The sequence below is a fragment of the Helicoverpa zea genome, chromosome 20, assembly GCF_022581195.2.
Source record: "Helicoverpa zea isolate HzStark_Cry1AcR chromosome 20, ilHelZeax1.1, whole genome shotgun sequence".
NCBI lineage: Eukaryota > Metazoa > Arthropoda > Insecta > Lepidoptera > Noctuidae > Helicoverpa > Helicoverpa zea.
Window position 1 is genome coordinate 2,593,244 of NC_061471.1, and position 24,065 is coordinate 2,617,308.

Genomic DNA, 24,065 nt, shown 5'->3' on the forward strand with positions numbered 1-24,065 from the left:
TATATGTGTTACCACGGTTTTCGTTACAAAGGTAAACAGTGCAAATATGAAGGTAATAAGTCACCGAGGGTCTTGACCTTTTAAGAATCAATGAAATCCAAAGGTCCTCAGCAGAACTACGCCAGTCGGGTCTCTCAACAGCTGTAAGGTCACTTCTTACGGCAATTAAAACACCACCACCCCTACTTTGTACAGTACGGGAATAGTCACGGTCTCGACGCCACACTAAATACCTATTATCAAACATTTCACTATCACAAATATCATCCGAAAGCCATGTTTCTGTGAGAACAATAATGTCATAGTTATTAATACTAACATTACGAAGAAGACTGTTCGTTTTTGTACGCAGACCACGGACATTTTGATAGTAAATATTAACGGACATATCGGAGTCTCACAATAACCATATTATTCAACATAATACTAGAAATAATCGAAATTATATTCTTTAATATACAATTATAAATAAATAAATAAGTCGGTAGGAGCACAAGTAGTCAGGCACAACCAGACACAGTGTATGGCGCAATATAAGTGTGTAAATATTTGGTCACCAATGGAGACAGAAGACAACCGGTATCCAAGCGCTAGCAATGTTAAGTGATTAGTAATAAGCCACATAATGATGTATTGAAAATAAAGCTCAAATTTTATGTACTTAAGGTCATTAACAAGTTGTAACACAATACTAACGACTAAAATATTTTTATAAAGCTTATTTGAACACAATGAGCATGGACACATGAGTATCAGGAAAACGCAAGCTGGACTCAGTGATCTACGGCTCTCAAACTGAGGAGTATTATTTAAGTAAATTACACTATTTTTGTTAAATCCTTTTCTGATTTTATAATAATAACTGGACTTGTCTCCGTTTTTCGTGCATGTATTTTCGCGTGTTTTATCCACACATATTGAAAATTTGCTGCAGCAGCCGACTTCTTGGTTTGGGACAGTAACAATTTATTTTTAATGGTAAGATGGTCGTTAATGTATACCTTTTGATTACCGGATAATCCAAAGACACTGTTTGTCAAAGGAGACGTTTTGGCCTCCAGTCTAGCGGCGGCAATGAAGTCCTCCTTTACGTATCGGTTACAGAAACAAACTATTATTGGTTTAGTACGGTCCTTCTCGCGTGTTGGTACTCTTGATACAAAATTTATTTGGGTTTTTGAGATTGGGTAGTTAATTTTTGAGCCAATTTTTACGACTATCTCCAACAGATTTTCATTGTTTTGCTGCGTTATTCCTTTTATTTCTATATTATTCATTCGTGACCACTGGTCTCTGTCCTCGGATTCGTCCTCCAGTTTCATCAAACGTTCTTGAAGCTTCTCCACGTCTTCTTTTATACACTCCACCTTAACAACACGTTGCTCCATTACCCTTAACTTATCTTCTAGTTTATTTATAATCTCATCAAATTGCTTACTAAGTGATGATTTTAAATCAGCGAATTCCTTCCTCATTGTTGAGACTTCGTCCTTTAGACTCTCCAACGGAGTCAGCTTTTCAGACAGCGCTCGTATTTCCAGTAATACTGCTGATTCTGCGATTGGTGATTTTGGTGCAGGCGATACTGGTTGATGGGACGTGCCGGATAGCCTACATTTGTTGCAACGCCAGGTAAGCTTTCTGTCCCCCAATTTCCGATAACCAGCTTCAGTAATTCCCGCGCATTGAAAGTGCATTGTCATACAGCATACAGTGCAGTATACTCCATCCGACATCCGTTCACTACAGGTATCGCAAATTTTATCCATCACCAAGAACTTTGAGAAACAGTGGTTCGAGAACTCCCGACAGAACGGACTTGAGTAGGTAATACGCGACCGCAGGGTACGAGTCTTGGGTCATTCATCCTCCGAGCCTTTTCCCAAACTATGTTGGGGTCGGCTTCCAGTCTAACCGGATTCAGCTGAGTACCAGTGCTTTACAAGAAGCGACTGCCTATCTGACCTCCTCAACCCAGTTACCCGGGCAACCCGATACCCCTTGGTTAGACTGGTGTCAGACTTACTGGCTTCTGACTACCCGTAACGACTGCCAAGGATGTTCAATGACAGCCGGGACCTACAGTTTAACGTGCCATCCGAAACACAGTCATTAGTGTCTAAGATATACTTAGAAAGTACATACAAACTTAGAAAAGTTGCATTGGTACTTGCCTGACCTGGAATCGAACCCGCGCCCTCATACTCGAGAGGTTGGTTCTTTGCCCACTAGGCCACCACGACTTTTCTCTCTTTTTTTCTTTTCTTTTTTTCGAGTCTTGGGTATTGTGTATATAATAAAAAAAAAAAAATAATCGACCTCTTAGATGCAGTGCGAATTAGGTAGAAACTATTGTGCCGTCTTCGTTACTTAGTCTTTGGTGTGTGCGCACGCGTACGTCACCGAACGTAACCGCGCGCAGATATAACACTTATGCGCGGCGCGTAACCGCGACAGTAGCTTGCACTATGCGTATAATGTCCAGTCACACACCCACCGAATGACTTCGCAAAGTTCGATGTTTTAAACGGTTCACACCAAAAAAATGTTCACTAACACACTTTTTAACACTGTTTTTATAGAATTACACTTTAAGTTGAGTATTCAATCACTTGAAACAATTTTATTTGCGATTAGCGTCCAAATTGTTAATATTTTATATTTTAGCAAAGAGCAAAAAATTTATCGACTACTCGTTGGGACTGCCATAGAGTAAACTGCTATACCTGCAGACATTACGGTAATCAACTCCTCAATACGATACAGTACTTCTGAAATCAGTTCCCAAAAAATATACCTCTCAAAATGAACTTTAACACGTTGTCATAAGAACGCTAATAAGTAACTTGGTGTTAAAGAACTACAGGTGAATGTTTGCTATCAATTGGTTAAGGTGTGCTCATACTTACGCAATTGAGATAGAATAGATTGTTTTGAATAAATTAGGCAATTTAACTGTAGACGTTTCCTGATTTTCTTTCTTCTTTCTAAATAAAAGTACTTTTGCTGCACCTATGAAACCATGAGTATTTCATCGGTGCATTATACTTAATAGTTGCATTACTTAAGACCTTTAATTTAGTGTCCTAAAACAGCCATAGTAACTCTTTGTACTGTACACAAAACACAAGATCCAAATTCGTTACTGTTAGACAGACATAAGCATCTTCACCTTTTCACCAGAGCACTGTGAGTTGAAACTGTGATAAAATCTTTCAGGTTTTAAGCAACGGAGGGAAAAAATGGCCACCCAATAGCATTTCCCCTCACAAAACAAAAGCAAGTTGATAAAACAAATGAGCTTCACAATCAACCTATAGAACACATTGCCTAAATCCTACGATTATGCTCACAAACCGCTCCCCACAGTTTAGAGATAAGAAATTTACATATCGACAAAACCGGGTCTGCAAGCCCCTTTACCAATCGCTTCGGTGGTTGCAAAAACTGCTATAAAACTCAACGAGCTCCTAACTCCTCAACTTTGAGAGTAATAAAGTTCAACCAGAACTGTTTGAAGCCAAGAATTTACTCAGATTATGTTGGCTGAGGTCCTTTAATCGAAAAATTGAGTTTTGGGAAAATAAATTGGGTTTGTTTTTTGATTCTTTAGGATGTTGGATAAAATATTCAAAATTCTGGAATATATTTTCACACGGATTTACACATTTAACCAGTTTAAAATAACCGAATTGCATGACAACTTAGTGTTTAATCAAATAAAATAACTATTTTAAATAAAGGCTATGTATGTAATAAATATAAATGTATAAACAAATCAATTACATTTTAAACCTAATAACCCTGAATATTTTTCAGCAAACTTTTTTATCTTGTAACAGCGCCCTCTATTATTTGTAGAAAGAACTAAAATTGCTTCAGTAGGTCCCGTTTTATCAGAGTGCTACACCTGTAGCTCTTATCTTAACAACAGAGTCACCTTCTTTAGTAGTTATAATAACTTCGGATAGATGGTAGTACCTGTTCCTATGGTAAGTACATTTCTTGAAATAAAAAACGAGAAAATTTATGAAATTTGTACCTTTACACTCCTATAATTAACACGGACTAATATTACACAAAGAGTAAGGAAAGAATAACGATACCTTTTCATGGGTTTAAACTTGAATGAACTTTACTCCGTGTTTATTAATAAAAGGTGTTTAGTGCATAAGCTTACTACCTTAAAAAGATTGATGCCTACAAAACATTTCGGCCAAGTAGTCTGTACGACAATTGAAATGCTTTTTGCACTGGCGAGTTTTCCGTTCGGTTCGTACTTGGTGCGTTCGTTGGTACGAAAAAGTTGTTGCTATGATAACGAAGTAAAAACAAGGACCAAGTATTGTTCTAAAGCCTTAACACTTTGGAATCTTAAGAATAACCTGCTTTATATTATGAAAAGAAAAAATACATCCTTCAAACAAAATAATGTTTATTCTTAAACTTAAAATAAATTATTATAGATAGTTCAACTCAGATTTGCGCGCGGCCCTATGTGTGCGTCGGCTTGTAAATATACAACTTTCGTTCGTGTGACAGTGACGTCGTCCGAGCATGACGTGTTCTTATCGCTTTTTGTTATGGGTACAGTCGTTTACGAAAATGTCTAGTTCTTCACGGAGAAAATGTTTAAGGAGTCAGGTAGCGTTTCAAAAAATGAAACAACATTCAAAGCTTTTTATTATTACATTTTACAGTTTTTCATTATTTTCTCATAAGTTTTTTCAAATTGACGTTGACAGTATCTAAGAAATAAATGAGGTGAAATATCTAAGATGAATTAAATACTCCATACATATTTTCTAGATCTTGGGGTACGCGGACAATAAATAAAAGTGTGGACTAAGAATGTAAAAAGACGTATAATCTAGTATAATAATGTAAACAAAATGTGTGGGGAATTTTAAAAAATAATATTGCTTCGCATAATGTCGACCAAAATAAGACGGAAATAATGAAACTCATAAATGAACGTTTAAGTCATATTGATGAAGGGATGTTGGGTAATACTTGTCGACATGTACAAAAGAAAAAAGAAAAATACTATAGACATTTTGACATGGAGTCAAAATTTATAATTTACCTCGGTGAGAGTAGCGAATCCGAAAATTCATCATTTGATTTTTCAAGTAGCGATTCAGAATCATTATAAATAAATAAACATTAAATTACGTAATAACTGCTTTTCTTTAAACAGCCGTAACCCCTAAATAACTGTATTTGTACCCGACTGTACCTCTTGTCACGCACACAAAGTCACTGTGTATGTACAAGGGTTACCCACACATAAGGCCGCGTGCAAGACTGAGTTGAACTTACTATACATTTATATTTTACTCCAGTACCTACGCCAGTAAATGTACAACGTGAAAAAGTTCACTTTTTAAATAAGTACCAGACCAAGAAAACTATACCCATCTTTTTAAATTTTCTCCTGTTGAACAGGGAAAAGTCCGTATATATTTCAAATAAATCCGCGTTCCATTAAGGTACGTTTTGGAAGCGAGCCGCCGACTGCAAACTGCTGACCGCTTACAAATACATACAAATCAGTGGTGCAACTGGGGCACGTGCGGTCGGCAGTTGCAGAAGACAACTCGCTTCCAAAACGCACCTTCATCAAAAGAATATCACATTTTTTTATCGGCTTATTCCAAAATCAAAACAACATCTGTCATATTATTGGCCAAGTTCGCCGACATATAAACGTAAGTTTTCTTAAAACAACTGGCAACTATGAATTTTTTCGTTCCGTTTTCAAAGTCATCATCATCTCCCGAGCCTTTTCCCAACTACGTTGGGGTCGGCTTCCAGTCTAACCGGGTTCAGCTCTGATCTGACCTCCTCAACCCAGTCAGTTCCGTTTTCAAAGTAAACAGTTGTTTTAAGGGCAACGAATGTTTATGTTGTCGGGGACCTCGGGCCTATACGTCATATTAGTAAAACCTTCTAAAGAGCGCAAGCGCAGCTGCAGACGTCATCACAAGGGTTGAAGTGTCAAGCTGATGTCCACTGTTAACCCTGCAAGTATCCTCTGTGTTGTTAAAGGTGAAAAACTGTGTGTCCTGTAGGCTGTAGTTTGCAATTGCCTTGTCGAGTTTTTCGGCGTCTGTGTCTTTCAGATGCGGCGTACGGGTTAGCTTCCATATTTCATCTGGAAAGATAAGAATTACGGAATTAGAAAGTGGTTCGTTATTTATGTAAAATACCCATTTTATATAAGCTTTGTAAACATTTCATTTCAAATGCAAAAAAAAATGTCATGAACGATTAGAAATTGAGCCTTAAAGGTCTTCAAAGCGAAACATAGCAACACTGTTTTGCAGCAAATAATAAATAAAAATATAGTCGTAATGAATCCGGATGCGCCTGTTTACAACGAGCCTTTAACAATGAAACTGATTAATTTATCTTTAATCAAATAAAAGGTTAATGTTTCCACAAACTTAATCTTTCGGCATCTTTTACTAGTGTACGCAGAAAGTAATCTAGAAGCACACCGCAGCCGATAGAACCGATCGATAAGATTCAAGATTCGATTATTTAATTAATCTATCGATAATCTACAAAAAATTAACTAGATCATCACTATGCCATTAAAGACGGTATCGGAAATGAATCGGAGACTCTTTGGCAGACATACTTTTAATTAAAATAATCAGTCGGCCAAATAAAAGCAATTATTTAGATAAAGAGGTAGCATGTTGGAATTGGTTTAGCAAAAAAGTTTTGATTGGATGTCTAACATGGATAGGGTTCATTGGATTTCCAGTGCCAGTGCAAAATACTAAACATTAGAGGTAAAAAAATGGGAAAGAATTATTAATGGCATTTTTTTGAGGCTAAAAGGTCCAAACGTTAGAATTCCGATCAAGAGTCATACATTATAGTTTTCTCAAAACAAAACGAATTTCTATCAAACACGCCGTTCCGCCTATTATTAAAACAATACCAAATACGCAAGTAATTCTTACCGGAACATTTATAAGACCACAAAAAACCAAAGATATTCTATGATCTAGCTACGGAACCTAACGTGCCATTCACACAAATAAGCGAAGTAATTGTCAGGCATTCGGATCGGTCAAGTTTCCAAGCGACCGATCGCGTCCTCCATCTGACCGGCAAATTACCATCACTACCGCTGACAAGCAAAAACTTAATGTAATTGACATTTCTCACTTTTGAGTTGCTTTGAGGATGGTTTTGCTGTAGTTTTCCCCATTTCTCAAGTTGGCCTTGGTGATTGACCGATATTTAACACTAGAATGGATACTTGTAATAACTAAAAAATATGGATCTCAGGTCATGTTTATTCTATTGGTGTACAATAAAGAATATTCTATCTATCTATTCTATATGTTGTCCAAAATATGTAGATGGATTAGAATTTGAATATCTACTTAAGTTCAAACGTTGTATTGCATCTCTTATAATTGTACCAACTACAATAACAAGTCCTCGGGTGTTGCTGAGACTAGTAGCTGAATCTAGTACCCACTCAATTGCAATGAAAAATACTGTACACTCTGTGCCACTTCTAAGTCTAAGCAGGTATATAGTATTTTGCAATTCAGTCTTGTTTCGTGATGTTTAACCTGAACAAGCAATTACTTTATCAGACTTGACACAATCACCAGCTCTTTAGACTTGTGGTTGATGCTAGTTAAATAAACTGATTGTGGTAGGTCCAATTTACCCTATCATGATCTTCACTAATATGTAGGTACGGGACATTCAATACTTCAGCACTGCAAATTACGATGTACCATTAATCCATACTATATCCTCACAGCTGACACGACACTTAGCGTGCCTTGAATTAGCGTTAAGTAGTAACACGTGTAATTTATGCGTGCTAGCAAACAGTGCAACCGATGCGTGTAATCCAATTGTAGTGGTTACTGCTACAAATCATGGCAGACTTTATTGAGACCAGACAGGTATATTGTCTTCATGCAATAGTGTCTACCTATTTGAGCGACATTGAAAAGATGACATGAATAAGAAGAGAGTGTCAGTATGATGAGTGACAGGGAAGAATGGTAGCGGAAGACATATTACGCCGACCCAAAATAAAATTGGGAGCAGGGCAGGACGAAGAAGAAGATTTTACACATATTGATTCATTCAACTAAGATTCCACTGGAAAAAACGAATACCGTTTTCGAAATTTCAAATGACTGTGTTAATAAATAACAATGTTTAGTTGTCACGGCAATAGTGTGCAATTTTTAATGACAATCTAAACATAGGTAGATTTCTCTAATCATTTACTTAAAAATGCCTATTTCTAAACTGCGGTTATCTTTATTTGGAACTAATCGCACAATTTATCAAATTCATATTTAGCTGAATCACTGTGAAGGTAATTTGCATTCCATATAGGTATTAGGTATAACATCAAAGATAACAACTACAAAGGTACTTCCCCTAACTAAAGGATATTAGCACATTTTGAAAATTTATAGACACAAACACATGCAAACACATACCTACAGACAGGATTCAAACAGAACTGGGGTTTATATTGAAATTTGTCAATGCTTCTATCGATACTAATATAAGAGAAACATTCTTTTGTTTGTTTGTACCCGATATGAAATCTTTTAATTACTTGTATATATAAATTAGTTTATTTTAAGGTCGTGTAAATATGTACATATAATTCATTATTATATTAAATAAATGTCAACCTGTAATTTCTTTATAAGTTCTTATCTGCACAAAGCATGGTAGTGCTACTCTTACTAACTAAAATAGTGTTTATTTTTAAGATGCAGGATCGTATTAACCTTCTCAACATAGCTAAGAGTTTAGTAACCTTTATATACCTACCTAAAATAAATTTAACTTAATATAAAATAATAACTATGTACTTACAAGTACTGCTGTTTCCATCGTCATTATTGTAGCAAGCGAAGATGACGGCATAGTGTTCGTAATTCACGTCCAAGAACGAGTAGGTCTCAGTCTTGTCATCTGTGAAAGAAAAACGAAAAGATTGTAAGTAAGACAAAAATAAGACTAGGATAATCATAACACTTTTTAGGACATTTCGTTCGTATTCCGAAAAAACAACTTGACCAATCCGGCTTAAAATATAGCCCTTACAATATCTGAATAAAATCACGCTCTTTAAGATATTTTACAACAACAAAGATGAGTTGTTATTGATATTATCACGTATAACCAAACAAAGAAACAAAATCTTCACCCTCATAAAATTATTATCTAAGAAGTGTGAAAAGAGCCCGAGTGGGATTCCCTGCTCAAACAGCATCCTGAAGGCTGGTATATAGTTGATGAGTTTTACTAACATTATAATTCTAAACTTATACTATAGAATTTAAAGAAGGCGGTAAATATTTCTACGATATACAATATATTTATGCTGTTAGTTTACCTGAGAATGTAAACAAACCAACCATCACAGTATGAGTATGTGCTAAAACAACGCTAGTTTTAGCATAAGCGAATTAATCTAATCAAGTAAATCCAATTAGGGTTCTATAACGTTTGTTTCACCACTTGTGGTATGTGATTTCTCAAGAATCGTAGATGAAAATAAAATGTTGACTTAAAGAAAAAAAGTTTCGACTTTTCAGCAATGCTAAATCCTTCTCTTCGAGAGAAGAGGCCTGTGCCCAGCCGTGGGACAGTAAAAAGGCTAATGACTTTCATTGAAGTTAATCAGATTTTATTTTGTTGACAAAAACGTCAGTTTAAACCTAATACCTAATTCCAATACAATGGAATAGCCGCTAATTCATTTAGTTCCCCAATGTTACAATTTGCACCTAAGTGTAAATAGTGATGAACTGTTTTGTGTAAGTCTGAATCTAGTTCAAAGTATTGTAATGACAAACAGACATTGTTTACTAGAAAATCTCATTATGTAGATTATGTTATGACAGCGTAAGTATTAGAAAGACATTCAATAAATACTACAAATGTTTACATAAGGCATCAACACTTACAATGACGTTAAATGTATGTAATAAAACGACTATTTGCAAAAATGTAGCACTGTACTTTAGGGCACATTATCATACCCAGAAATTATCAAAATCAAAATCTTTTTATTTCACATAGGCCTTTGCAGGCACCTATGACAAGTCACACTATTTGCACAGTTCCAAAAAGCTGGTCTCATGGAGAAGAGCCAGCAAGAAACTCCATGCCGGCAAGAAACTCCATATCTCTTATCAAAACAAAATCTCGAAAAACACTAAAATACAAGCAAATCTTACCATCATAAGTAACAAGCAATAGATCCCCAGTACTATTGCTGTTGGGATCCGGTATCAGAGCAACAGACCCGTTGTAATACGTCACAGTATTGTTGGTGATCCAACTGATGGAGACGTCGGTGGTATTCTGATGGTCGAATAGGACGGTGGCGCAGTCGCCTTGGACCACCATGTCTTCGGTGGCAATGGCTGTGAGGTACCAGATGCCGTCCAGCTGGGGAATATGCAAAAAGAAGGTTGGGTGATGGAGTCATTGAAGATTGGAGACGGAGTGATGGTTTTTGTATTTAATCAACTACATTTATGTCGTGGTGAACAGTACATAAAGCTGGGCATACTGATAAGGGTATGTTAAAGTTGCATCCACAATTTTTTGATACATAGAAACGGAATGATTTTGTTCAGATTAAAATTCGAAAAGGTCTGTAAATATATTTTGATGACAATAGAAGACACTTTCTTTTCTAAGACATTACAAAAGGAATTACAGAAATGGTTTAAAAAAAATGCAAATTTATTACCTATGGGAGTTTTCACATTTCTTTAAATTGATAAGGAAGCGCTTTTCTTGGATAAGGAAGTTTCTTATCTTAAAATGTTTTCTAACATCACGATGGAAGGTTCAGTTTAAATTAGGCTCTAATAAGTCCAAAATTTTGCCAAATACAAAAAAAAAACTTACCGCTTTCCAATCCAATTCCCTTGGAGTCACATCAGGACAGCTCATATTCATCATGGCACCTTGCACCCTGAACACTGCTAAAGCCAACACCAAACATTGGGCCAACATGGTGACAAACACAACAAGCCAACGCTGGCTTGCAACTGGGACGGACCGCAAAAAGTCACGTCTTATAAAGAGAATAGTTTTTGTTGGCTTCAGTTCCGGGCCGATTTGTTGTGACTCGAGTAAGTCAAGGTGTGTTCGATGTAGCTATAGTAATGCCGGTATTATAATATATAGACAATAAATAGTAAATAGTCTACGCACAATCCGTAGGGAGTTTAATTTCCGAGCGACCAAGGGCAATATAAGTATGTGCCTTTGTAAGTTCAAGGGAGAGAACCATCTACCTCACACAGGCATGCACTTATATCTTGATGGATTCGAGTGTCTTTTAAAGACTTCTCTCACTTTGGGTAGAGCAATCCTTGTACTTCCTAAAACTCTTTAATATATTTTGGAGATGCCTGAGAGCAATCAAACCAAGGAAGAAAAGAACTACTCAGAAGCCGTTTGTTTATAAAGCAGTCGATTTTGAAGATAGAATTTGGTAGCCTTAAAAATTCATGAGATACAAATTAATCAGTCTCAAACCGAGAACGACAAATTTTTTAAATGTATGCCAATGCATACATTAAAAAAACAATAGAGAAATAGTTTGCTTTGTTTCCGCAAAAATATTATGACGATTGTTTTTCTATCAAAGGCAAGAATTTATTTTTGTTATGTTCTATTATTGTCGTTTAAATAGGAAGTCTACTTCCTCTTGTTAAGAATGGACCAGTTTTTGCCACCACGTGCTATTCAAGAATTTATAAAAAAACAATAAAGGTCTTCTTTTGTTAAACATTCGAATAAGTTTAAACTTTTTTCTTATCAATTAGGAATGACCAATACAGCAATGACTATTGAATTATTTTATTCTTAGACGTAATTTAAAAGATGATTCTCCTAGATTGCTTTTATTATTTTTCTACTTGCATACATGATCTCCCACTGATTGATGAAAAGATCGCATTCAACTCTGCAGCTTCGTTGAACCTTATCACATGTTATGTAAGAGGTATTTTATTCAGTAGATACTCCTATTGTACCAAAAACGAGAGTTCTGTTACGTACAGGTTAAAAAGTTTCAAGATTTTTCTTACCAAAAATTCTGTCTAACTACTGTATTGTACACGGTCGGTCCGTCGCACTTTGACCCAACACATTAGCCCGAAAATTCCTCGCCAAACTGTAAGCATAATTTCAATATTCATATGCCTACTTAGTCTGTTCTTGAGAAGAGTCGTGATATGAAGATATGGGTAGGTATTTAAAAAGACCGCCACTTACACTCAAAACAGTAATATCATCATGAACCAAGATAACAGATCTATCGTCCATCTTCAATATCAGTTTCTTCGAGATAAATGCGAGGAACAATCTAATCAGATTCTCTAAGAACAGACATGACAACTACTCTCAACAGTTCGGATTAAATAAATATGTGTAGGCAATTGTTTTTAGTGAATTTCTTAGTGGTTTTATTTAGTGCGTTATGTGGAAGTCAGGTGCTGCAGTTTGGGGCTTGCCCCGAGATTGATACTATGAAGTATTTTGATATAGAAGAGGTGAGTGTATAGATGTAGCCGTAACTTGTAACTAGATGTCACAAAAGTGTAAGATCAGTTGTGGATTTTGTATTTGCTTATAGGTACTGATATATCCCAGATTGATATATGGTAAGGCTGCTCCTAATATGTGATAATATTTATAGCAATTTGTTTTAACAGTCGGTACTGTTAACAAAAAATACTGTTAAATTATTGGGTTACGGTAATGACCATAATCGGTTCCTCTTCCATCTTTTTGTCTTCGTCGTCTCCTTTCTACTACGTCTCCGATAAGTCCTTTAGCCTTGACATGCCCTAACCTCCCCACCCAATCATGCTTACCTAATTTGTGATCTTAAAATTCTAAACTGCCCTTATTTAGGTACATGTGTAGCAGTGTAAAGTTTTCAGTTTAGTATTTTACCTACATATATCTTCAATAAATCCATTCCAGTTCCAAGGGCGTTGGTACGAAATCCTCCGCTTCCCGATCTGGTACGAACAATACGGGGACTGCGCATACAAACGCATCCAATACTGCGGGCGACGCCTGGAGATCGAACATGTATTCGTGAAGGATGGGGTGCAGTTTGTGTTACATCTTAACACTACTTACGTTCCTGGTGATGACGCGATTTTTGTTATACGGGAGAGTAATATTGGTGAGTCTTTTCATCAGCTGGTAACAGTTAAATTAATTCTATATTAGGAAAAAGGCAGAAAAAGTGCCCTATAAGTTTAATGTATGTCATTTTTCAAGCATTTGGACCTACAAAGACGTCTGCAGGTTCACCTTTATTTCTAACTAGCTTTTGCCCGCGACTTCGTTCGCATGGAATAGTGACTTCCGGCATATTTTTGGTTTGACCAATAGATGGCGCTATATGTCCGGAATAAATTTTATTTTTTATTTTTATTTTTTTTTTTAATAAAAACTATCCTATGTCCTTTCTCAAGTTCCAAACTATGTCTGTACCAAATTTCACACAAATCGGTTCAGTAGTTTAGGCGTGAAGAAAAGACAGACAGACAGACAGACAGACAGACAGAGTTACTTTCACATTTATAATATTAGTTAGGATTTTCTTGTAACAACATAATATTTCAATTTAGCAATGTTTTTATTTAGAGCTAGAATATTAACATTTTGTATAGTTCAAAATAATAATAAATACCTAATAGCATTGGAGAAGGGCAAAATTAAAATCGTAAGATAAAAACTATACATTTAATATTCCTGAATTATTATTTTAACAGCAAAACCTTATTCTTGGCCTTGATGTTAACATCTATGTAGATTTGTTATGCCGTTGTTATTTATAAACTCTGTAATTATAATATCTAATCTTTGTATATCAAGATAATAAATATTGAAAGTCATACTTTTAGGAAAGTAGTACCAACAACATATTTAGTGCTTTCATAACGTTATAAAACCCGTTTCTACACAACTTACTATTTGAGTATTAACAAATACAAGTATTAGCATAATGCATTAATGCTAAACGTATTTGCTTATACATAATTTTAGTAACAGTACTTATTAAGTACTTACTACCTAAATTGAAAACTCATCTCTGGCTATGTAATTTTCACATCTTTATTATAAGGCATATTGATTATATTTAGATATTCCAGAAATAAAGAATAAAACCTGTAAAATTACTTGTGCCTCGTATTTTTTTTCTTTTCGTTCTTACTCATAGTTTTTCTGAATTGAGTGTCAATTGTAAGCACTTAATTACTAGTTAGTCGTTGATTCTTGCACAATAAGGGCACAGAAATGTTAACATATTCATAAATCGCTAGATTCTAAAAGTTGCCTAAGAGTTATTACGATTCATGGTTATTTGGCTAAGCTTTCTCTGATCAAGGAATAATATATAAAGTTTCTTTCCGGCTCTTCTCCATAAGACCAACTTTTTGGAACCGTGCAACTAGTGTGACGTTTCATAAGAGCCTGCAAAGACCTATTTAAAATTTTGACTTAAATAAATTACAATATTAAGAGCAGTATTCTTCGTTAAATAAAAAACGTGTAACACCAGTTAAAGTCTTGTTTGTAAAAAAACAATTAAGTACATTATTTAATCAGTATCTTTTTCAGTATCAAAACGTATGCACATTTATCAGTAAATGAAATCTGGAATATGAAATCACAGTAATACCTAATGCATATTTAATTATTAATATCTAAGAATGAATAACAACCTTTTATCAGTAGGTATTTATAATCGATAAATATTGGATACGTACATATTAACTTCATACAATATGGTTACCTATAAAAAGCCTTTTTTATTTTTTGATGGTGAATTGCCAATGACCCCTCCCACTGTGGATGCAGCGTGACTTTCACCTCACTGTCTAAAACCCACCGTGTTCCTTCTTAAGTCCTTTACAACAAATTCTTCAGCTGTAAAATTTTGCCCTTGTCGGTGTCTCTAATTAGATGTTAGGCTTTAAGGTAACCAGGACTGCGGGTTTACAGTGGCTCTAGTCACCGTAGGGCTCCAAACACAACGCTTTGTGCACTCATTTTATTTACTTCAAACATTTTTACTAAATAGGTATGAAGGTATGGATAGGCCTTACCATACAACTGGAATTTAAATGTCAGATAACTATTTTGTTAATCTATGACTTAAAAATGATAATTTCTTCTCATATTTTCAGATCCAGTCGGCATCCCAATGAATGTGGTGTTAACTGATTACGATAACTACGCTATAGTTTACGGCTGCAAATACAGTGAGGCTATGGGACTGAAATACAGTAAGTAATAATATATTACTGCCACCTTATCTCTATCTATTCTGACTAGAGGCTAAGTTCAGACACTCTGTAATGATTCAGAAGTTTTTACACAACTGCTAATAGATGGCGCTAGTATTCATGTCAAACTAGAAAAATTGTTTATACTTCTAGCAGAAAAATGACGACTTGTAACTTACAAAGTTGTTTTTGATATTTGGCATGATTATTTCTAACGTTACGTTTATATTTCTTATATTTTTAATGTATTTTTTTTTTCTATAATTTATATTTGAAAATGTAATAAATATGTAACAAAACAGTGGCAGCTACACTCAAAACTAAACTTTATCCCCTTTACAATAAAGTCTAAATTCAGTTTCAGCCTGGATACTGTCACGGAGAACCACATTGCCTGAGGCAATCATGGCACAAGTTAACCATGAGCTCAGATCTTTACCATACGCGAACATGGCATATTTTGAGGAAGTGGACCAGAGCAATGAAAAGTGTGCATCTCACTGGACGGCGCATGTTCAAGCTGTCAATTATAATGGAGATTTATAGAATTAAATGCCTTTGATATAATGGTATATCTTTTGTGTTGGGAAGGATTTTTGCAATAGTCTGTACAGTCAGGAGCAATAATATATATGTACCTATTTTTATTATAGACATTTAGAAAGAAATAACCATTTCTCCTGTTGTATCAATGATGTTCTTGCAATGATGGTCAACGCACATCAGTCTATCGGAGATAATGAAGGAATAAGTGACACAACCAATTATAACTTCAAGCTAAATTGAGAAGATTTTATACATTATACATTTTAATATGAACATATAGATAGGTAGTTATTGTGGGCAAAGGGGGTTCAGTGAATAACCTCTTCGTAGTAATAATTTTGAGTACTTTTTTAGTCTTTCTCATACTTTAACTGCACTATTTTAATAAACAATAAAATAACACTTTTTAGTAATAACATTAATAATCTTAATAACGTACTAACACAGGGGTCCTAAAAGTCAGCGGTTCGGCTTGTCTATCCTCGTAATACTTCGGCGAGCATCGGGACCAGTCGTCTTTCACCAGCTTCTTGGGATCCACGCCGATCCGAGAAAGTGATCTGATGGCCAGCTCTTTAGATACGTCATTCAGAACTTCGTTTCTTGATAGGATCCATACGTAAACTGGAAATTATGATAAAATACATGAAAAGAAGTTTTTTCTTGGCTGGGAAAAAAATTATGTCATATTTTTAAAGGGTTTGTGGTCAACTGCTGTTTTAAAAAACAATGGTTATAAAACAAAGACAAGCAAAGCGTTTGCTCCATTGCAATTGGGCATAGCTCCGACACTGCACAAAGTACCAAATATCTAAAGCAGGATGCTATCAAAAGATACAATAATTAACTTATCAAAATCTTCATTGATATTGCAATTCCTATAACTGATTAGTATTTATTGATTCAACGTATTATGCCATCCAACGTGGCAATACTGCTAGTCTCTTGGGTGCACTCCCGGTGGGCAACGATGAGGAGTTTTTTGATGCAATTTTTTACTAATATTATTAATTATTTTAGAAGGTGTAAATGTATAATATTATACCTAATGTATAATATATAATAATAATGTATAATAATAATTTATTTATTATGGTATAAACTTACTGAAATGCTTGTCAATGAGTGGGCTGTAGTTGCAGGTATACACCGTCGCATAGTAGTTGTAGTTCGTAGCCAACACATGGAAGGGATACCTCCTATTCATCACTAGAAAAACATTATTGTTATACATTAGAAAAGGTATAATATCACTGTGGAATTCTATTATATGATTCGATTTTACGTAATTGGAGAAGGTATTCGTAAACAATCTTGTATGACTTGATGCAAAACTTCGTTTCGTCTACAGTAAAATTAATGTTTAACTTTAATGCCAGCTGTTCAGACATACAGGAGATAAGCTCCAGTGTCTATCAGCGCAAGAATGTTTTGATGGCTGATAGACACTGGCACACTTCTGTACTTTTCCGCAACTGGCCAATCTGGTTTCTGAAAAACTCTGCTTATCATTCTGTATCGCTTTCAAGTCAAACTCAAACAACGGAATCTTCAACGGAATCGATCTTTTGGGAAACTGAGAGCTTGAGAAAGGACATAAGCCCCTTATTACCCGATTGCGAGTACTGATTCTCCTTGAAGGAGGATGAAACCGCGGAAAATCACAAGTGTCATCTAAATTAGCTCACTTGTTTTACTAATTAAGAGCATTGATAACGAAAAATTGGTATAACACAAAAAACTTACATCTCCTAGGCGCATCATCAAAACTGAACGTAACATCCAGTCTAGCCCCATCTTCAATGCTAGGAGGTATCCCAACCTTCGCTATGCTGTAGCGATGGAACAGGCCTCGGTCGACCCTGGACTGGTTCAGGTAGATGCCAGTGGATCTTGTCTGCAGCTCTATTACCGAACAGTTGTTTTGGTTCTGTCCGTCGCTTGAGTAGTGGTAGGCTTGGTACCATTTGTTGAAAAACTATTTTGGAATGAAGAAAAATTTAATAAGTATTTCTGAATTCAATTGTACGTTTATTCATATTTTTATATTCTATAGTAAGTAAACTATTACTGTTGTTTATGCTTGTAAACTGCAATGAGATAACTGAGATTAGGCAGTAAGTTTTCTTTGCAAAAACAGAAAGCAAGAAGCAAATACATATGTTAATTTTTAGATGAGTAGTTACAGTTAAGTACCATTTACAATTCATTAATTTTTCTTTAAGGTAGATAATATATAGTAAGTACTTCAGTTACGGAGTTTTACAGATACATTTAATGTCAATATATTTCAAGTAATACTTAACTTACATCGGCAGGTCGAAACTCCTCCTGAAGCTGTACATTTTCAGGGCATTTTCCCGGCAGAGTAAAATACCCGTAAACACCACACACACTAACAAATAACAAAATAAATAATTTCAGCATTATTACAACGTTCAATTTACTCAAAGAATTAAACTGTAATGATTCAAGTAATATTGTTTTTGTTTTAATAAGTCAATCTAAGGTTATCTTTAAGTTCAAACGGTGTTATAACTTTCAAGTAAGCAACTTAACAACAATATATTTCTGTGAATAAATAAGAGAGTTAGTAATTTGATATGGCATTAATGATGTTAAGTTCTACGAAATTCAAAGACAAATATATATATATTTTTTGTATAGATACGACAGGGTTTTCGAATAAATGTAAGTACCTATTTACGTAGTTTCCATTTGTATGAAATTGAAAATAGAATTAAAAGAATTAGTTACAATAATTATAATCGTATAAATGCAAATCCAAACTTACAGCTACACGGTTTGCCACGGAGTACCTAAATATTGTTGATTAATAAAGAATTTATTTATTTTTGTACACTCCCATCCAAATCTATTCAGCAGTTTAGCGTGACTTTAAATATAACACAGAAAATTCTTCTTAATATTCAAGTGTTACCGCATCATTTTTAAATGTTACTTGCCATATACATTTTTTTAATAAACAAAGCTATCTGGGCGTATTTCATTTTCCTCAACGCATCCAAACATTTATTTAGAGCAATATTTTTAACAAACACTTCTTAGTAATAGTGCAATCTTGTTGTTTATTAACTCCCTGTTCTGCGAACCTGTAATCTGTTAAATTGAGTGTTAATATGTTGACCTTATTATTGTAAAGTAGCGTACATAATGTAGGTAGTTAAATAGGTAACGGACATTTTGTAGGTACCTAGTAGGATATTTGCAATTTTATATTAATTGTCTTAAAAAAATGTATTATGAGATGGTCTCTATTCACATCCCATAAGCCGTAGTAAAATTATCAAAAATACGTGGTCACTGAGAAGAATATAAAAACGAGAGATAATACGTTTACGGAAATCTTACAAAATGCAATCCCCGACGATCTTATTCCTTCCGAGGATCTCAGTTCCTACTTATAGATCCATTTTATTTAGGTGACCTAACTCCACTCTACCTGACCGCCTAACCTACTAACAGCCAACATTACCACATCCTATTCCCACAACGCAAAAACTTACATAAACAAAAACGCAACGAATAAATCATACCAAAGGATGTCCACATTACGGCTTAAAACGTGGTCAATTTACTTACGTCTATTTCAGTATAAACCATCCTTACTACACTACAAACTTTTAGTCGGCCGATAGTTTGTTTGGGCTCATAAATTAGTATGAAGATGATATAAGTATTTAGTACGATCAGGTATTTGTTCTGTATCGGAGGGATTAAAAAAAAAACTTGACTACTTCTTACTAATTATAATTAATCCTACTATTCTTCTAATATCCTACTAATACTATAAATCGACGGCTCCTAAGTATACTGAGTCAACTAACAAATTTTGCGAATTGCACTTTTTTGTGTATTAACACAAATAACAATAACAATATTGTAAATACACAAAAAAGTGAAATTCGCAAAATTTGTTAGTTGACTCAGTATACTTAGGAGCCGTCGAAATGTGAAAGTTTGTGAGAATGTATGGATGTATGTTTGTTATTCTTTCACGCAAAAACGGCTGGAACTATTTAGTTGAAATTTGGTATGTAGATAAGTGATACCCTTGATTAACATACATAGACATTTTTTTTTCAAAACACGCGGGCGATGTCGCGAGCGGAAGCTAGTATTATATATATTCATTTGTATATAAATAAAATAATTTATATTTTTTCTGCAACCAGCGAGTCTTCAGTCGGTCGACTGTTTAGTCTACAGTATACGCGACGGTTTACGTCTGGGGTCAGTATTGAATAATTACAAGTGTGGGACGGGACACATCATTCTTTATCTCAGTCTTGGACGCTTCAGTTGTTTTAAAATGTTGATTCTAATTTTTTCAATGTGTTTTGTGGCCGCTTTCGGAGCGGAATATACTTTGTTAGGCGAATGCCCTGATGTCAAGTTGCAGGAAAATTTGGATCATACGAAGGTGAGTTTAAATTTTTTGTAATATTTGTTACATGAGAAAATTAACACCTAATTAATTAAACAATTCAGTTTTTATTGTTGCGGAAAACCACTTTCAAAAGGCACTTTCTTCTCTAGATATCAGTAAAGACTTATGACTTATACATATTACTCTGGTATATTCGATCAGTATTCATACTGTTATCGTCATAAGCACTGCTTAATGTTCTTTTTTAAACTATTGTGTATTATAATCAGATGAGATAACAATCTGACTACAATAACAACTATTTTGTTTTGAACAAAAATCAGTCGGCATTTTTATGAAATAGATAATAGCCGTTTTATTTTTATAGATATAGGTTACCTATATTCAGTGAAACTATTGTTATGAGTCACAGCAAAGAAACTGAAGGACAATGTCAGTGTTTACTAAATAAACTGAAATTACATGTTTCTCGGACTGCTAAATATTTTACAGACTAGCTTTCGTGAGCAGATAATATGTTGGAACTGCTTAAGCATTTCTTTATGAAGAAATAACGAACTAGGACACACATCATTTAAGGTACTTGTCTAAATCTTCAATAACAGGTACTTGTCTACAGTTTGCAGGTCTATGGTACACAGTAGCGAGCTACGCAAGCGATGGTCGCGACATCTATGACTGCTCAACTCTCGAGTTCTTAGAAGACAACCTAGGCTACATGTTCAAGGAAACCTATGTGCAGCTAGACCAGGGCAATAGGACTCAGAAGACGTATCAGGCCAGGGTAGACCCGACCTTCGATGCTGGGAATAAAGCTCAGTTTATAATGAGCCATGAGGCTGGAGGTTAGTCATTTTTGTTCAGTTGCTTTCAGTTTCGTAGTGTAGCCTCAGTCAAGTTTGAGATTATTAGTACACGAGCAAATTGCCACTTTTCTCCCTATTCTCTCTTTTCTTTCCTATTTTAGCTGATCACAAAAGAAAATTGCTAGACCATTAATAAAAATAAAATAAAAAATAAAATAAAACACATTTATTTCAGGTAATAAATTATAGACATTAATTAATTATTTTTTTAATAGTTACGGACAATTAATGTCCGCAACCATACCAAATTCAATCAGCTCTTTCTTCTGGCTATTTTTGGGACTAATTTAATATTAATTAGTAGCTTAGTTTATATTTTCTGTTATTTTTAGTCGTCTTAATATGCAAAAAGTTATTACCTACTTATATTTTAATCCGCTATATTTTCAATAAGTCCTAGTTATCTGTCGATAAACTTTAATAGCTTACAAAATATTGTCATCTTTAAAACCTTATCTTAGGATTGCAACTATTTCCTTATATCATGCGTAAAATAATTTTTTATAACTGATCCCAAACGCCCGGGATTGTCTTATATGAAGCTCTCACCTATTACTATAAATTATTTTAATCAATTGGACAACCATATTCTGAATGAAAAATCGCTTTAACAATACGATGCAATTATGTTTATTCTATTTTCAGACAAAGTCCTCCAGTTCCCGTTCTTCATCCTATCAACTGACTACGAGGGTTACGCCATTGCTTACACTTGCAAATGGTTGAAGGAAAAAATCAGGAAACATTACGGTATTTTGACCCAATCATAAATAATTCCTATGCTATCGATGTCTAAGGACAAGAACTATATGGAAATGTATGACATAGTAGAAATGTATAAGACAGTTACGAGAACACCTGAACTATAAAAAGTGATCTGCTGGCCACCAAATACAGTAATGATATAGTGACTTTAAAAAAATATGAAACAATACAACAATACAACTTCATAAAGAAATTAATAATATGTACCAATTTTTTTCAATTTTCAGTTTTCACATGGGTGCTTACCCGTGGCAAGGAAAAGCTTCAAGGAGAATTGCTGAAAAAAGTTGAAAATACATTGTCCAAATACACTGATCTGGCTGAACATAGACAATCGTTTGTCTTTAAGGACTTTTCTGATGCCAGCTGTGCATACACGAAGAAATTTGAGACCGACTTCTTTACTAGTAATTTCTGGTAAAATTGTATAAAAAGAGTAAAATTAGACTGTGATTAAAGATGTATGGAATATTTTTTAATGGGTCGTTTGTTATTTAATCAAACGTATATATATGCCTTAATGCTTGAGAGAAGAATAGGCTTAAAATTACGCTATGAATTGGTAGTAATTCATTTTTGCTGCTCGACTTAAAATAATTCATTTTTGCTGCTTGCAAGTGCAGAATAGAAAATATAGATGTAGATAATAGAAAATATTTATTATAAGAGGAAACAAACATCTGCAAAATAACCTATTCATTCCCTAGTTCCTATAGATAAAATTCTTCAACTCTGATTCACACAACATATTATGCCGTAAGAAACAATACTTACTTAATCACTAACATAAGTACGTATAAAATATTATAAAATGTGTGGGTATGCCAAAGGAAGGTAAAAAATTCTTTCAACATTAAACATTCATTATGAACGGAACGTTGTTATTCATACTATTGGTATTGATAAGGTAGTCAGCTTAGATATATCTGAGAACGAAGTCTAATTCCTTTCTTACCTAGCTCATACAATGTACGTGTCCGGAAACTCTTGTATGTGCGTTTAAACCAAACGAGTGAGTTCTCATTCTATCCCCCACTTGTCAAATTCTACACTTGATAGGTTCTTAAAATCAGTACGACACATGTATAAAGCTTTTAAAACTGAGAAATCTAACATCAATATTCATTAGACAAGGAACATACCATTATTGTCTTCTATATAGGAGCTTTCAGAAATGGAAAGCCAATCTATTATGACAAAAAAAATATTCGCCAACTGGCTGTTTTTGTCTCAGTATTTGCTCTTTATTTCAATAAATACATAAACATTGTATTCAGACTGTATAAACTAATAAATAAATACACCGACTATTAAACAAAATATGCTTAAGCTACACAAACCTGTGTAATTATTTAAAATACTTATTTGTCGAATGCACTTTACGTTCCTGCTAAAGTCGCGAATACGGATGCTTATTTATCAACCCATAGATATGTCACGGTAAATATATCTACATATATTTAAACTATGGGTACCTCCGAGCCTTTTTCCCAATCATGTTGGGGTCGGCTTCCAGTCTAACCGGATTCAGCTGAGTACCAGTGCTTTACAAGAAGCGACTGCCTATCTGACCTCCTCAACCCAGTTACCCGGGCAACCCGATACCCCTTGGTTAGACTGGTGTCAGACTTACTGGCTTCTGACTACCCGTAACGACTGCCAAGGATGTTCAATGACAGCCGGGACCTACAGTTTAACGTGCCATCCGAAACACAGTCAGTGGTGTCTAAGATATACTTAGAAAGTACATACAAACTTAGAAAAGTTGCATTGGTACTTGCCTGACCTGGGATCGAACCCGCGCCCTCATACTTGAGAGGTTGGTCCTTTACCCACTAGGCCACCACGACTCTAAGTAAGTAGCTATATATGGACCTCCGTGATTACCTAATTACAAATAGGTGGCGTAATTACTTAATTAATAACCTTATTACGCCACTTCAGTATGCGATTTCTAAGTAAGATGCCTATGTCACTTGAGGAAAAAATTGTTATCAATTCTTTCACCTACTTACCTAACTGAAGGAAGGTCGTTAAATTAAATGAGGAACGACATTTCCATTTTTATAAATAAATCTAAATAAATGCTGCATCTACAATCCTGAGTGGTGGGAATACTCGACGGAT

At 34.7% G+C, this 24,065-nt stretch overlaps 5 protein-coding genes across 5 annotated transcripts; 2 read left to right on the forward strand and 3 right to left on the reverse strand.

Annotated features, from left to right (window-relative positions):
• Nucleotides 1-629: 629 nt before the first annotated feature.
• LOC124640189 lies at nucleotides 630-1,848 on the reverse strand. The gene has a single exon (XM_047177855.1). The coding sequence runs from the start codon at nucleotides 1,767-1,769 to the stop codon at nucleotides 819-821; it is 951 nt and encodes a 316-aa protein (XP_047033811.1). The 5' UTR covers nucleotides 1,770-1,848; the 3' UTR covers nucleotides 630-818.
• Nucleotides 1,849-5,422: 3,574 nt separating this feature from the next.
• Nucleotides 5,423-11,077, reverse strand: LOC124640164 (insecticyanin-B-like). Its single transcript, XM_047177833.1, has 4 exons — nucleotides 10,939-11,077; nucleotides 10,257-10,470; nucleotides 8,887-8,985; nucleotides 5,423-6,157 (listed from the first exon to the last, which is right to left on the reverse strand). Exons 1-4 carry the CDS (start codon nucleotides 11,044-11,046, stop codon nucleotides 5,940-5,942), a joined length of 639 nt encoding a protein of 212 aa, XP_047033789.1. The 5' UTR covers nucleotides 11,047-11,077; the 3' UTR covers nucleotides 5,423-5,939.
• A 1,316-nt stretch (nucleotides 11,078-12,393) lies between these two features.
• On the forward strand, nucleotides 12,394-15,919 carry LOC124640408 (lopap-like). The gene is made up of 4 exons (XM_047178169.1): nucleotides 12,394-12,593; nucleotides 13,030-13,237; nucleotides 15,252-15,350; nucleotides 15,709-15,919. Exons 1-4 carry the CDS (start codon nucleotides 12,468-12,470, stop codon nucleotides 15,894-15,896), a joined length of 621 nt encoding a protein of 206 aa, XP_047034125.1. The 5' UTR covers nucleotides 12,394-12,467; the 3' UTR covers nucleotides 15,897-15,919.
• Nucleotides 15,920-16,299: 380 nt separating this feature from the next.
• LOC124640407 (insecticyanin-A-like) lies at nucleotides 16,300-18,591 on the reverse strand. Its single transcript, XM_047178168.1, has 4 exons — nucleotides 18,207-18,591; nucleotides 17,643-17,874; nucleotides 17,004-17,105; nucleotides 16,300-16,520 (listed from the first exon to the last, which is right to left on the reverse strand). Exons 1-4 carry the CDS (start codon nucleotides 18,321-18,323, stop codon nucleotides 16,324-16,326), a joined length of 648 nt encoding a protein of 215 aa, XP_047034124.1. The 5' UTR covers nucleotides 18,324-18,591; the 3' UTR covers nucleotides 16,300-16,323.
• Nucleotides 18,592-20,086: 1,495 nt separating this feature from the next.
• On the forward strand, nucleotides 20,087-22,417 carry LOC124640459 (insecticyanin-A-like). The gene is made up of 4 exons (XM_047178236.1): nucleotides 20,087-20,340; nucleotides 20,927-21,152; nucleotides 21,819-21,923; nucleotides 22,166-22,417. The coding sequence occupies exons 1-4, from the start codon at nucleotides 20,230-20,232 to the stop codon at nucleotides 22,357-22,359; spliced, it is 636 nt and encodes a 211-aa protein (XP_047034192.1). The 5' UTR covers nucleotides 20,087-20,229; the 3' UTR covers nucleotides 22,360-22,417.
• The last annotated feature ends 1,648 nt before the right edge of the window (nucleotides 22,418-24,065 follow it).